The following is a 15,090-nucleotide window of genomic DNA, read 5'->3' on the forward strand; positions in this document are numbered from 1 at the left end:
TGAAAGTAGTAATACTTATTCATAGCAGAAGAACACAGCAAACAGAAAAATTGTTTTACTTATGGCTTTTTTCCTAAAACAAGCAACTTGACAAAATTTAGTTCTTAAACTTCCACTTTTATCGTGGATCTAGTTATACTCTGTCTCTCTGCAAACTTCCTTTTTTGAGTTCTACAAAGTAACAGATTAAGCAGCTTTAAAAATCTCCCTTAAAACAACTCAGTACAGATCCTTCCCTATTGATACTGATATTTTAAAATTATCAGTAGTACTCATTTTGAATATGGGCGATTGAGGGAGATTGTAGATGAACTCTGCTGACTGAAGGTAAGAGAAGCTGATAAAAATACCTTTTAATGAGACATATAACCAGTCACAATGTATACTTAAATATCCTGTGATCTACATGGCATTTCAATTCATAGAATCAAAGAAGCAGCTCTTGTTCTTCATGAGCCCTACCCAAACGTTCAGAAAAATAACTTTCTTTCTTGAGCAAATCAACCAGCCAAGTTAATTTGTGCTGTAATGGTGAGCAAACTAGAAGTGATCGCACAAGTAACTATGTTACACTTGAAAATCTAGTTCAATATTTTAGACAAATGACAAGAGTCAAGGATTTTCAAACATAACTTCTTTATAAGTGGTTTGAATAAGTGATCCACTTTTTCTTACCTAAAAATTCTGTGCAGATAGGTCACTAATCATTTTCTTGTTTACATTAACATTGCTAGCACTTATTAATTGGAACAATTTATTTTAAGAAAGGGCATTTTCTACTTGCCTGTGGGAAAGGATCAGCTGATGCCAATAACACATTTTCTGGTTTGAGGTCACAATGAACAATATTTTTGAAATGAAGATGTCTTAAAGCAACAAGGATCTGTGAATAAATAAACTGAATTATAGTTGTTTGTTTTATATTGTTTGAACAGGATCAGTGACCAGAGAAGCACGGACTGGTGTGAAGAAAAACAGTCCAACAAGAATGTACCTTTTACAAGAATGTCAACAATGAAAAAGAAAAACCCAACAGAAACCAAAATGCTGTGCCTCAAGTTTTCTTGATGTGTCACCACATTGAATATGATCTTTCCCTCTCCAAGAGTTTACATTATAAACAACTTTTAAAAACCTGAGTTCTAAGTATTTGTTTCCTTTTTTGTGCATGAAATCTTTTAATGTAGTAACATTTGCATAATGACCTTTCTTAACTAGATTCAACTAAAAAAATTCACAGAAATATTATATGATCCAATTGAAGTGTTTTCTTGATGAGAGAAAGAATAGAGAGCATTGTATGTATTTCTGTTCTGTTACATACACAGAAATATAGCAACAGTGTAACAGATATCCATCCTTTTTGTGTGGCGTTAACTCAATTCCTTGTGTTTGGTCAGGGCCTGACAGAATTTGCCACTGTATTAGAGCAGTGAATGGAGGGGAGGCTGAATGAACCTGTGAACAGAAGAAATCAAATACTAAAACTGGTGGCAGTTTTGCCCATTAAGGCCTGGAGACTACGAAACCTGTTAAGTTCTACCCCAAATAAGGAATTTATAATAATAAACACCATAATACTGCTGCTCCTGCTAATTTCTTTTTTCCTGACTGCTGTAACATGGGCTTCTCTGACTGTGAGGTGGCTCACTACCCATGTTTGTATCTAAATTTAAACCAGTATTTCAGGCAGGCAAAGAAGCAGTATGATAATATTACAGGAAGAACAGGAAGCTCAAATAAGTCCCATATCAAATTGTTAACAGAAGTAATAATGGAATCCAGACACAGGTAGCACTGAGATCCAATCTGAGCACAGAAAATAGGCTTAACAGTGCATAGTTTGAACTGCAGTGGTTTGATATCGGGCAGTTCAAGAGGTTCAAATTTCTTTTTGTAGTTCTTCAACAGTTTGCTTTTAATGCTTTCCTTTCTTGTGCTTAATTCTTCTATCATACGAGAAACTGTAGCTTGATGTCCCCTCCATCCAGCAGCCAACAGCTCTACATGTGTCTGGTTTTAAGTCCTCTTAATGGTTTACTATCTATCAGATAACATTACAGTAATGTAAAGAAAGCTGTTTTATCACCCCTGTTTTACTTAGATTTTCACAAACCAGACAGGTAAACTATGTCAAAAGTAAAGTATAAGAAACTGTGATAGTAACTGACCTCAAATCTCCTTCTAGGTCTATAATTAATTTCTTACCTGAGTAATTAAAAACTTAGTTATTCTCTCTGGCAATCTGCCCTTCTCACTTGACAAGATCATCTCCAGCATGTCTCCATGGAGTTTTTCCATAACAACAAAGACTCTTTCTGGCGTCTCAAACATACACTCCAGATTTACAACCCCAGGATGATGAAGATTCTATTAAAGAGAAATACAGCACTAGATTTCTCAATATGATCAGTAACTTTTATCATGACATATCCAGACTTCAGACCCCCACCTAAACCAGACAATCTTTCAGTATTTGATAATTTAAACTGTGTGCTTAACCTGTAGGCAACAGGGACAAAATTTCTGGGGGCAGTACTGGAGAATGTATGAATTTCAAATTAGTTTAACATATATTTTCCTTATTGTGCCTGGTGCCTAAAACGGCAAAAATTTTAACTCCTAGTGTGACATTGCTGATACATTTGGTTTTGGCTTTTTATGGAAAATAAGCAGAAAAAATTGAATATTTTTGCAAAAACACTAGTAATTATAAATTAAAATCATTGAATTATTATCTGGTATCTATAGAAATAAATAATGGAGCTAATACAGTAAAAAAGAACAGAAAAGTACCTGTAAAATGGCAACTTCATTACGAAGTTGACTTTCCTGTTTAGTTGGAAATCTTAGTTTATCAATTATTTTAATGGCAACATCTCTTCCAGTTTTGCGATGCTTTCCTGCATTAATAGAACAAAAGCTCTCCATCAATTAACATGATTAATTATGAAGTGTTCCCTTTGCAGGGATTGTACAAAAGGCCATAACCAAGTAATTCTCAGAGCTGGTTTGCAGACAGGACATTAAAAGTTTTCTGCCATTTCTCTTCTTTCTACCCTTTAACAACAGAACTTTTCTTACTAAACAAACCTATGAGACAGTTAGCTCAACTATAAGCAAAGTTAATTTTCTCATATATATATGCAAACTGCAGCTGCATTCTGTGCAACTGGCTGGTTGTGGACTTAGTCCTTCACTGGTATCTCCACACTAGCAAATATTGAAATATGTGATAGCCTTTAGGCATGTTAGTGCCTGTCCCAGGTTTATCAGACAGTCAGAGATACCTCAGTGAGAAATTTTTTGTTAGTTCTCACTTCACACTGTCTCAAACAATAGCTGTACCTAAATACACCCCCAAAAAACTGCTGAGAAAAGGAGAAAAGACAGAGGAAACATTAAAATGAAAATAAAAAGAGAAGCAACTGAAGAAACTATTAAAAAATGCCTCACTGGAATATGTAAAGAAACACAGAAAGGAAAATAATATCTTATGTAAAGAAACACAGAAGGGAAAATAGTATCTTTTTCATCCATTACAGTTCCCAAAAAGAACAGCTTCCTGCTCTTCAGGGCTTGCATTATTAGAACTTACAGAGAATATGAAACTATTGATATACACTGAGCCACTACTGGGCAGAAAACTTCAATCTACACAATTAATTAATCAACACAAAATATAACCATATATTTTGTTGAATATATACTGCTTAAATGAACCAATAGACAGCTAATTTCTGTCAAAACATTTCAGAGTCCAAATACTTTCCCCATTCAGGAAAATTTTTATCTTAAGCACCATGGTATAACACACCAAAGCCTTACCTCCATAAACAATTCCAAACTGTCCTGATCCCAATACTTCATCTGGGAAGATCTGGTATACAGTGCTAATATCCTGTTCGTATAAACAACAGAGATTAAAAGCCCTAAGGATGTGGAAGGAAAATTTTGTATTTCATTTGGGTTTTCTAGTGGCATTTTTTAATACAGTACACTTTAAAATATATTATCTGCCAAAAAAATCAGGTATGTTTTCTTACAAGCAACAGTAACTAATTGCTGTAAAAGCTGATGAATCTTCAGCAGGTTCACTGAGAGGGGTAAAATATTCCATTTGTGCCAGAGAGACAGTCTCATGTCTCGCTATTTTTCAGTGCATAACACAGGCTAAAGCACAAGCTGTTAGCAGATTCATTTGGGAGACTCAAACAAACATCAAATCTTCCAGCTCAGTTTTATTTTCCTGCTATTTAACCAGCAGCATATACAACAAAGAGTAAAAGAGTGTCTAATTCATAAAAAAGGCAGTCTTACATTTTTGGAAACAAATGAACACATCCCTAGCAGGCAATCTTTTTGCACTCTTTTTCTGACAACTACCAGAGCTGTCCCAAAGCTTTAGCTGGCTGCAGGGAGTATCTATTTTTTCCACCTGCCATGAGACAGAAAGCAGGCAGTATGACTACTTAACTTGACCACATGACCTATATCTAGCTGTCCTAGAGTAAAAGGAACCCAGAATTCTCTATGTGTGTGTTATGATATATGCAACTCTTCCTTCTGATCTCTCAGATATGACAGGAAATGGTATATTTATCAAGGTTTGTGGTCATTTTTACCAAGTTCAGTTAACAAATTCCATGAACTAGTAATTTCTACACCTTGTGTTTCCATTTGGCAATTAACATCCTACACAGAGCCACAGTTAAAGCCTGTGAAATTTACCCATACATAATTCTTGCATCTTGAGAAAAGGAGCCATGAAGATGGTTTTTGTCAAAAGTTAAAAAAGGTAATTGTTTGTTAATTCCACAAGGTAAGTGAGAAATGGCTGATGGGACCTCGCCTAACACTCCTCTTGAAAAGCAGATCAATGACTTTGCCAGCTTAATCATAGCATGTCTAGCACCAGCATCCACAGAACACTCACCACGTTTTCTTGGACTTGGCAGTTTGACACAGAAATACTGATGGATATATCCCCTGGGGAAGAAAGCAAAATACACTTTAGATTGCTGTGCTTTTAGTTCAAACATGTAGTAATAGGAAATGACATTCATATTACATCAGTATCTACTGACAGCTCTAGAAATTGGACCAATTAGGTCAGCTTGTTTGTCTACCAGCTAATATAAAATTATACCAGCCCACAAACACATGAATCGAACAACAGTTTTGCAGTGTAGGGAAAAAACAGAATTACATAATTCATTAATATTTTTTTAATAGTGAAGTCTCATAATTCCCATTTATAAGCTTGTTTTTTCATTGCTTTTTCTCATTCTGTTTTGAGGCTTTGTATCTCACCCAAGTAACAACTGCAACTAAAATGGTTTTATTTAGTGGATTTAATAATAATTTTATTTACTAACCTACAACATATTTGATGGTCTTCAGATGAAGGCAAATGCACATTCAAATCAGACTGCATACTGTTACAAGTAATACACATTTCAACTGGCTTACCAGACATTATTAAAACTTAAAAATTAAAACAGACATAGTGGAAACAAAACCTTGCACCTGCATTTTAATACAATAAACATTAGGATGTTATAAGCATGTCACAAGCATTTGAACTGCAGACTTACTGAGTGGAAATTCAGAATATGCCTACTGCTAACTGCATTACACAAAGACAATGCTTTGGGAAGGAAAGCATGCTTCTTTGGAGCACTGCCACTTCTGTCACCTACTTCTGTGTAGAATTCCATTCATGCTGACCTTCTACTTGTTGAAGTAAAAAATTCAAAACCAGGGTCCCCTACTACGAGGGCTGTATTACACACTGAAGACACTTGCTACTACCCATCAGCACTAATCCTAGTTGCAGTAACATGAGTAACTTCTGCCTCACATGGCTTATTCTACATTCTTAGGAAGACTGCTTTTGGCATAGAATGTTTCAGCTATGGAGAGGTTTTTAATCACTGCCAATTTGTTTTCAAATATATGTACTGCTGTGTTTAGATGAATAAAAGCATGGACAAAGACACAGACAAGTCTTAGACTTTGAGCAGAAGAAGGAAGATTGCTGTCATTCTTATTGTCCACAACAAATCATTCTAAAAGTCTCAGATGACCTTAATTTTTGCATATATAACACAAAGATAACTACTAACTAGTAAAGAAATTTTTCAAACTTCCCAAGAGGGAGATAAGACAGCTGTCATGCCCAGTCCAGCATTTTAGATGATTTGTTTAGCTACACTGGACTCAAACCAGGGGCACTAGGCAAGTAGTCTGATGGAAATGACATCCAGAATTTGACACTGTTTTATACAAGATCCCAGCTGAGAAAGCAAAGGACATAGCTGATCTAATCTGATATGTGAGCTGATGTGCCTGGAGATGCAATGCCACAGCCTGTTGTATTACTTGGTTTCTGAAGGGCTTGTGGTCTCATTAGCATTCTGTGCTGCATTAATAGCATCCAGATGTCAAGTGCTAAAGCGGATGTACATTGCAACAAGAAGGTCTAATCCAAATCATGTAGACATATCCAAATTCTCTTTACACTGACTAGGCTGAAGAGAAGTACAGAACAACCACAGCAGCACAAGGCTAGCAGTGGGGAATTGTTTGCTCTTTGCTACCTCATTATCAGTATCCAAGACAGATTTACACAGGTCTCATATTTGGTTTACATGAACTGTCACCTTTGCTAGAGAATTACACAAAGGCATGTGAATTGGAAGCTAAGATATATTCAGTCCTTTTGGTCCTGAACAACACACGCCTTGTTGTGCTTAGAATAGCTGTTCTTCACACTTGAGTTCTTTTCATCTCAGCATGGGACAATGTTTAAGGCAGCTGTAAAGCCAAATATGATGAAAGGGAGCATAACATCTGTGCTGCAGTGACCCAAAGAGTAAAGAACAGCTTCTGCAGACAGCTAGAAACACAAATTAGTCAGGATGGGAAAAAAATCTATCAGTTCCAAACTGGAGCTCAGAAAAATTCATCCCTCTGCACAAGGAGGCTATTTCTCACACCAGCAGTGCAAATTTGAATTAAAAGTCTTACTAATCTCATAACTATTAGCTTACTAAAATATCTGCAATACAGATGTCCTACTATAAACTGAAAACACATGGATGATAAACTGTGGTGTTTAAAATAATATGGAAGACAAGTGACAAGCCATGATAGAATAGCTTTTACCAGCTGTGCAATACATCTTTCAATGTGTGCAGAAGCCTGAGCAATGTCATTCTTCTTATCAGAAACGGAGGAAACGAACAGACTTACTGTGCAGGCTGGGTCCTGAGCCAGCTGATGCCCCTTTAGGGATGACAGGCATCAGGGCGTGCTGTATTGCCATCTCCCACATTCGTGCCACATCAATGCCAACCCCGCCGCTGAGAACGCTGTTATTCAGCGGAACGCTTGAGAGGTTGTCTATGTTTTCTCCAACGTAATAGACGATATTTGCTGTGCTTATTTCAAAACAATGAGGATTGGCTCCTTGAGGCAGCAAAGTGAAAGTTTTTGCAGGTTCCAGAGATAAAATTTCAGACAATGGGATTTCCTAAAATGAAAAAAATATTTTACTTTCTATGTAAAGATTATCAACATATAAAACTTCAGCAAATGCTTTATTTGATTAGTTTATGATATCAGCTGTTGCCTTTTACCACATCCTTCTTGTACAAACAAAAAGGCTCTTGTAACCTGAAACTCTGTGACACAGATGACTGTTGACGGTAAAATACTAAATGTTTCTCTCCAAGACTAAATAGAACTTTAATTATTCAACTGAACTTATCAAAGAGAGTAGTGAGGTTCCTTCAGAAAAAAAGCAGGGCCATCCATGTATTAAGAGAACTCCATTAGAAAATAAAACCTTGTTGACTCCTCATATAAAAACTTTTTATTTCCACAATACACACTTTATGGGTCCTTGTTAGCTTTCTGATCAGAGACACATTTCTGATCAGAGACTTGTTTGTGAAAACCAGAACACAGGTGTGCAGTTTAAATAATGAAAAAATAATAATAAAAAAACCCTAGATAAAAGTTATACTACTATTGTAGTTTTATTAAGGAGCAATTTAGCAATTTAGTCCTTATGTTCTGCTGGTATAAAAAGAGGCTGAAAAATATTCCTTACTTTGTAATATTTGCTTCCAGTATCATTTTGAAAAAGTGTAATGCATTTGCTGTCCAGCCTCCAGTAGTGTCGCTTTCTCTGCAATGAGAAACAAATAAATTAATGAAATGTTCATTTTGCAAAAGCACCACTCCAAAATGTTTCTTTAGTTTGAAGACATGTACTGTGAATTATAAAGACCCAACTACTGTTACGAGATTTTAATGAAGACTTTCTAATTGAATTTAGAGTTTATAGACCTCTTATCATGTTCCGATATTTCAGGAATGGTTCTGTTAATATTGTACAAGTTTTAAAAATTAAAATGCCATTCTGATGTCTGCACTACGTTCAGCAAAATCTGCTGATATATATGATCCTAAAGCTATTGAAATTTCTTTTTGTATCCTTTATAACACCCCAGTTCACTTTCAAAGGTCACATACTGAAGACTTTATTCATGTTTTAGCAGGTTGGAATGAAAATAGCCTTTTTCTACACTAAATCTATTTTACAAAAGTCTCAATTCAGCTGGCAGTAGGTATTGGGGAGAGTGCAGCTGGAAAGTACAGCTACTTAACAGAACCCCTTAACATTATGTTTCACTTCCTTAAGAATGATTTTACATTTGGCTGCTTATGATAATTCAATAGGTATAATCAAATCGTTTTTATAATCAGATGCATGTTTTAACTGTGTCCTGTTCTTACAAGCAGTGCCAGTATTAATTATGAATTGGGACTTTAGGAATCATAAAAATTGCAAAAAATGCCTTACATGAGTGACTGTAAATTATTGTGTTGTTAGAATTTGATTCTATGCTATAATAAAACATGTACAGGAAGACAGGTCTTCCATAACAATTCTTACCAATGTGTCCTTGCTTGTGTAGTGAACCATCCAACCCTCCTTCATTACTGTGCTACTTCTCCTTTTTGTGTGCTTCACAGACTGTACCACTCTCATTAATGGAATATTGTTGCTGGTTGAAGGGCTTAAGAATAAATCATTAAAGGCTTTTAAAAAGAAGATAACTTTGGACAAAAAGAAAAAAAAATCTTTAAAATCAGAACACATGTATACACACAGAAAGAAGTTATCCATATTTATCATTGTTAGCAGACCTGGTTTGTACACTATTTTGTTTTGTCATTCCAAGTATCTCAAGATTATGAAGAAAAAAGACTGTAATGCTACACCAAGGGAATGTCAGAGACCCTCTGAAGGCTTAAACACACTCTTCCAAAAATATTTCTAAAGATGATGGGCAAATGACTAGGGCCTTAGCTAGGCTGTGGGAGCATTGCTCAAGCTTGTGCAATGTATGATTCAGAGCAGTACCTGAATCTCTCATAACCTACGTGGACACTGTCCATCAGATTACTGTCCTGTGATCTTGCTTGGGCTCAAACACACAATGGAGCGATGACAGTTTAGGGAGTAGAAAACGTGCTGGCTGCCCAGCTGCACACAGCCTGGCCAGGCACAGCAAAGAACCTGCTGGAACCTCTCACAGAAGGAGATTTAAGCTACTCTACACTCCAAGCCTTAAGGTGAAACCCTACTGCCTTGTGGGGTATGCACACTGCAATTTTCTACCATTCAGCCAACACACAATAAGCTGGGAAGCCATGGGGATGTGACAGCATGCCTGACACCATCAGACAAAATCTGGTAGTAATCAGAACCAACCTAGCCCATCATCCTTGCTGTTAGAGTTGACAACTTCTAAGGCAGATCCTGTGTAATGGAATATGGACTCAATCTGCTCAGTCCTAAACATAAATACTTGGTTATTTCTGGCAGAAATTTAAACAGTGATGCTGCATTGTATGTGAAAACACAGCACAACACTGTTCTTGTATTATGTCATGCTAGCAAACCTATTGGTGCAACAACTCCAACAAAAGCAGGCTGATAGTGTACAGGAAAAGAATAATACATTAAGTTCCCAAAGCTGTTGTGACTGTAGATGTCTGCAGATGGCCCTGCTTCACTGTAATGCATTCTGGAAATAAGTTTTATGAATTGGTAGTTACCCATCAAAATGCAGAAAGTGCTGTCTGAATGTTTAATTAAGTATGTAACATATAGTTAACATCTCTTCTCTGCCTAAAAATGATTTAACTATCCACAGTTTCTATTCAGCTATTCTTGTCTGTACTGATAATAGGTTTACTTTTTATTTGCCTTTTATAGATCACTTAAAATATATCCATGGATAAGGAAACTACCCTTAGAAATAACTGCAGAGAGGTATTACTGGAAATACAGGAATGTCCTTTACATAAGGTACAACATGTACCTTAGTTATAAATGTTTTATTAGTACAACTGGATCTTTTTATTTTGAAAACTTGCAAGGCTCTCTGCTTAATAAAGCTTAGAAATTTAAAATGTTCTGTGACAATGATTTCGTGATCTAAGCACAGGCTCATATTCAATGGTACAAGGTGTCTTTGCAACATACACACTGTAGCCATGCAGATAAATATGATGGTAGTTCACTGCTGAATGAAGTAAAACTGTATTGTTGAAATGGATTGCTTTCTATTAGTGCAACAGGTGCATGACAGTAACACAGAAATAAGGGGAACATATTACTGAGAGAGACTCCTAACAAGCAAAATAAAAGAGGAAATTGCAGGTCAAACAGACCTGTGGGGAAAACAAATGTTTTATAAGGTATAGATCCCTTAAAGGTATAGATCCCTCGCATCAAGGATATTACAGCTGAAATGACCTTAGTTCATTCTAGGTTCCCTGGCAATGAATAATCTCAATTTTTTCCATACTTATTCAGACAGTTCCAGTAAGTGAATAATGTTTCTTCTCTTAATTCACTTCTGAGGTATATGTTGCACAACTCACTTCCCATTTTCCTTCCTGAATAGTAATTTCAAAGCACTAATCCATTTTGTAACTTGCTTCAAGTTACTACTTGAAGTTTGTCAAACTTTCCTTTTTAATAAAGGCATCTAAAAATACAAAAAAAAATATCCTAGATCTGATTATATCATAGCCACTTACACATTTTGTTTATTTATTTAAATGACCAGGCATTGCACTGTTAAACCAGGGAAAGAATGCCTTAATAGATAAGTAAACGATAAATAAATAAATATTTTACTAGTGCTTATGCACAAATAGTTTCACATCATCTTCATACGGGAACAGACCTGTAAGAACTACTTTTGTGTGAGTTTTCAAATGCTATTTCAACTTGACAAGGCAGCTTCTCTTAAATCACTAATGCATATAACCAGAGAAGCACTCACTGCACCTTCAAACATTTCACCAGCATCCCCCATTCTAAATGAGTGAGAACAGTGACCATGTAGATTCCCCCCGAGCCTTACATGATAGTTACCAATAGACACAAAGGAAGACGGAGGGTACACTCACTCCCCAGCTCACCTGATCATCCTGTTGGATTCATCGTGATCCAGATCAGCATCCTGCATTTCTCCATTGTCACTATGGCATCCTGTCATCGACATCTCTGAATCATGAGCCATAGATTCTTCCATGTCATCGATAAAGCCACTGTTTCTTTCACTGTCATTGTCATCACTCCCTTCCTCCATGACCACATCAGACTCAGCCCCAGGACTAAGAAGGTCTGGAATAAAATTTCTCAGCTTATTATTTAAAAACACGCAATACTCCAATTACAACATCCTGGCACATTTTAAGCTTCCAAAAAACTCAAGTTCTCTTTGGAAGACTGTTGCCTCCACCTAGACAGTATAAGTAGACAATTACTGATAATGTGAACTGTATATTCCTTTGTACAGGAACGGTGTTTTCTGTGAAGCCTGCACAAAGCAGCACAATAATCAATACCACTGAAACAATGCTCTCTGCCATTAGAAAAGAAATATTAAACAAGCAGCAAAACCAAAGACAGGGTTTAAGTGATTTGACTATGGCACAGCATTAATACCATCATCCAGCTTATATTTAAATTATATTAAATTTCCAGTTTCCAAAATAGATAAGTCTAAGCAAGATCAGAGTAAGAAATGATTTGTTACATTGTTGCTTGTGAATGGATTTACCTGGAACATTATATCATTAGTACAGTCAGAGGGTAAAGACAGCATTCGTTTTTCTGGGATGTTGCAATGTTTCAAAAATTTGAAGTAAGGTTAAAATCACATGGAACACATCAAATAGTTTCTCCTAGCAACTTTTGCCTAATTGTGTGGAGGAAGGTTCTTGACAGCCAGTGTAGGCAATGTAACACAAGAAAAACCCCACTGAATTGTCAGACAACAAAATGTTTGTAATTGATGGCATTTCACTGAAATTAGAAGTGCACATCTGAAAAGTTTGTTTTCATGTACAGTAGTCGTAAGCTATTTGGATACAAATTACTGATGTGTGATTAAGAACCACATATTCCATCTCTAGCAGAACCAGTCATTCAGTCATGAATGATACTTCACAGTGCAAAGCTCTACAACACTTTTAAAATCTCTATTTTTAATAAACCTACAATCATTTAAAAATAACTCCTTACATTTAGTATATTATGCATTTAGTAACGACACCATACTCGGAATTTCATTGCTTCAGCTCTTCTTTCACTTACTATTTTAGGGAAGATGCATCACACAGCAGATGGACAAAATGACAGATACTGTATTTTGTTTATTAAGTTTGAAAATAATGTGAACCAAAATACTGTGAGAATGCAAATGAGATACCAGATAAAATTGCCTTTGATTAATCCCAGGGACCCTCTATCAATCATTCAGGACACACAATTCAGAGTTCTGCAAGGATTCTATGTATACCATACTAAGAATACTATTTGATGAATAAAAGCCAAGTTTTATAAATTTAAGATTGCAGTCTTCAAGGAATACACTTGGAGTAAGCCCAGGACATGTGTTCTCACCCCAAGTGACTCGACACAAGCTTTCCTGAGACAAACTATCACTTCCCATTAGCCCAGCATCAGATTTCATGTGTCAGGAGGAAAGTCCAAACAATAGTGTACTGCTTGTGAAGAAAAGATGGGGAAAGGGCAGAGGGGTTATGTTGGAGACAATACAGCTGCCTCAGATGGAAAGAGGGAATTTGGAGGAGCAATTCAGAAACAAATGTAAATTTTGTTCATTTACTTCAGTTGTGCAGAAACAAAGATTATGTTCCTTCCTGTCTTTTCACAGCACCTTAGATCAATCACTTCTCTCTAAAACTGCATCTGTGCAGGAAAAGTTTATAATTTCTAAGCAGGTTCAGTTATTTTCTCTGACTGTAAATCTCAGGGAAAACTTTACACTCCTATCAATGGAACTATCATGGTGTACATTTTAGTTTTTGAAAACCCAACCACAAATGTCCACTGGCAACATTACTTGCACTCCTGAAGAAATAGTTATGTTGTGGGATGGTTAATGTTTAAGTGAGGTATAAATGGTGCAGGATTGAAAAAAAAAAAAAAAGGTGACTCCAGTAATCCAGTGAGAGGTGCATCAGAAAGGACATTCAGTAGGAAGATATCATCTACTTTCCAGAAAATCATGCACCTTGTCACATTTCAAGTGACAAGTACTTAGTATCTGTAGCAATTTTCCTATTATACGTAAAAATGTCACAGTGATGCAGTAACACTACTATGAGAAATATTATGAAAAATATTAGTTAACATTCCTAATTTTGAAATTTCTTGATATGTCTTCAATAAAGTAGACCACTGATTTAAAGGAAAAAGAATGTGTCACAAGGTAATACTTTATTAACCTCAGAAGAAGTTTAGGCTGACAACTTAACACAGTAATATGCATCAGAAACCAAACACTTCACCACACTTCTCATTCCCTTATCACACAGGAAAGTGACATTTTCAAGGCGATCAACAGCTCATCTGCAACCTCTCCTTTCTTCCTCCAGTACCGTCTGTCAAGCCTGCCCATGCACCCTTAACACAAAACCAGCAGCACGTGCACGGGAAAATCGGCAGATAGTCAAGACTTGATTTGTGGCAACTGGTATGATTAGTTTTATGCCATCAGTAAACGGTGGCATTTTTTTCTGACGGGCATTCCTAGTTCTTCTAGGTATACTTTTCGTTCTCAGGAAGATCATCCATAACCACTTTTTTCTCCCCTCACATTAAAAGATAATTTTGTGCTTCTAGCTGACTGATGAGTGCCAGCTTCTCGCGTGTGGCTTTTGGCTTTCCTCTGGCATTTTGCATTTACTAAGGGTTACCACATTTTGCTGCTGTCATCACCTCTGTGGCAGAGCTTAGCCTGTCTGCCAGTGCTACCTGTCTGGAAGACACACACTCTGCACTGATGGTGTATGAGCTACTCAGAGCATTCCTCCCAACCTCATCTTCGACATGCAACAGAAATATCGCAGAGGAAAGGCCACTCCCAAACAAGGGAAAAATGCGTGTTTGTACACGTCACAGTTTTACATTTCTCTTTTATTCACCTGATGGTTTAAACAATGACAGAAACAATTGTTAATGCAACTTACCTCCATTAAAGGCAACTTCCCCCAGGCAGTTATTTGGCACTTTAGGAGCACAGCGTTTGTGACAGTTGAATCTACAGTCTGATAAGTGAAAAAAAGATACATCCAAATTATTTCTTTCTCAGTGACACAGTTATATTTTTTTCTTGCTGTGCAGCCTATAGATGTTAATCCCTATCATTTCATTAGTACAAGTCATATGTTCAGAGAGTGTGATCTAGCCTAGCTCCAAGCTGCCTGTCCGTGCAAGGGACAGGATGAAGATGCTAGAAGCACGTGTCTGAGGGGAAAAACAGCCTGTCCAAGGGTAGCTGAGAGGAGGAGCCAAAGTGGTTCTCAGCTCATCTAGGCGAGTGATGAGGAGATACAAGGGCTTGGCTCCAAAGCCAGAGCTGCTTTTCCAGTGAAAGAAGCAGAATGGGCTGCAGTCTATCAGCTGCAGTTTAAGAGATTGACTTTATAGGAAATACTGATGACTGAAAATTGAAACAGAAGAAC

General features: G+C 36.6%; 1 protein-coding gene across 2 annotated transcripts in view; it reads right to left on the bottom strand.

The window, feature by feature from the left end:
• The window catches only part of PRKD1 (protein kinase D1), a 116,173-nt gene that overhangs the window by 12,246 nt on the left and 88,837 nt on the right, over positions 1–15,090 (bottom strand). For both annotated transcript variants that reach the window (XM_063398850.1, XM_063398851.1), the window contains 10 exons: positions 14,596–14,673; positions 11,515–11,719; positions 8,969–9,092; positions 8,120–8,197; positions 7,258–7,537; positions 4,937–4,989; positions 3,829–3,901; positions 2,797–2,903; positions 2,209–2,370; positions 785–883 (listed from right to left, as the gene is read on the bottom strand). In XM_063398850.1, coding sequence (XP_063254920.1) covers positions 785–883; positions 2,209–2,370; positions 2,797–2,903; positions 3,829–3,901; positions 4,937–4,989; positions 7,258–7,537; positions 8,120–8,197; positions 8,969–9,092; positions 11,515–11,719; positions 14,596–14,673 — 1,259 coding nt within the window. The remainder of the gene's footprint in view (positions 1–784; positions 884–2,208; positions 2,371–2,796; positions 2,904–3,828; positions 3,902–4,936; positions 4,990–7,257; positions 7,538–8,119; positions 8,198–8,968; positions 9,093–11,514; positions 11,720–14,595; positions 14,674–15,090) is intronic.

This window comes from Prinia subflava, chromosome 5 (genome assembly GCF_021018805.1).
Source record: "Prinia subflava isolate CZ2003 ecotype Zambia chromosome 5, Cam_Psub_1.2, whole genome shotgun sequence".
Taxonomy (NCBI): Eukaryota; Metazoa; Chordata; class Aves; order Passeriformes; family Cisticolidae; genus Prinia; species Prinia subflava.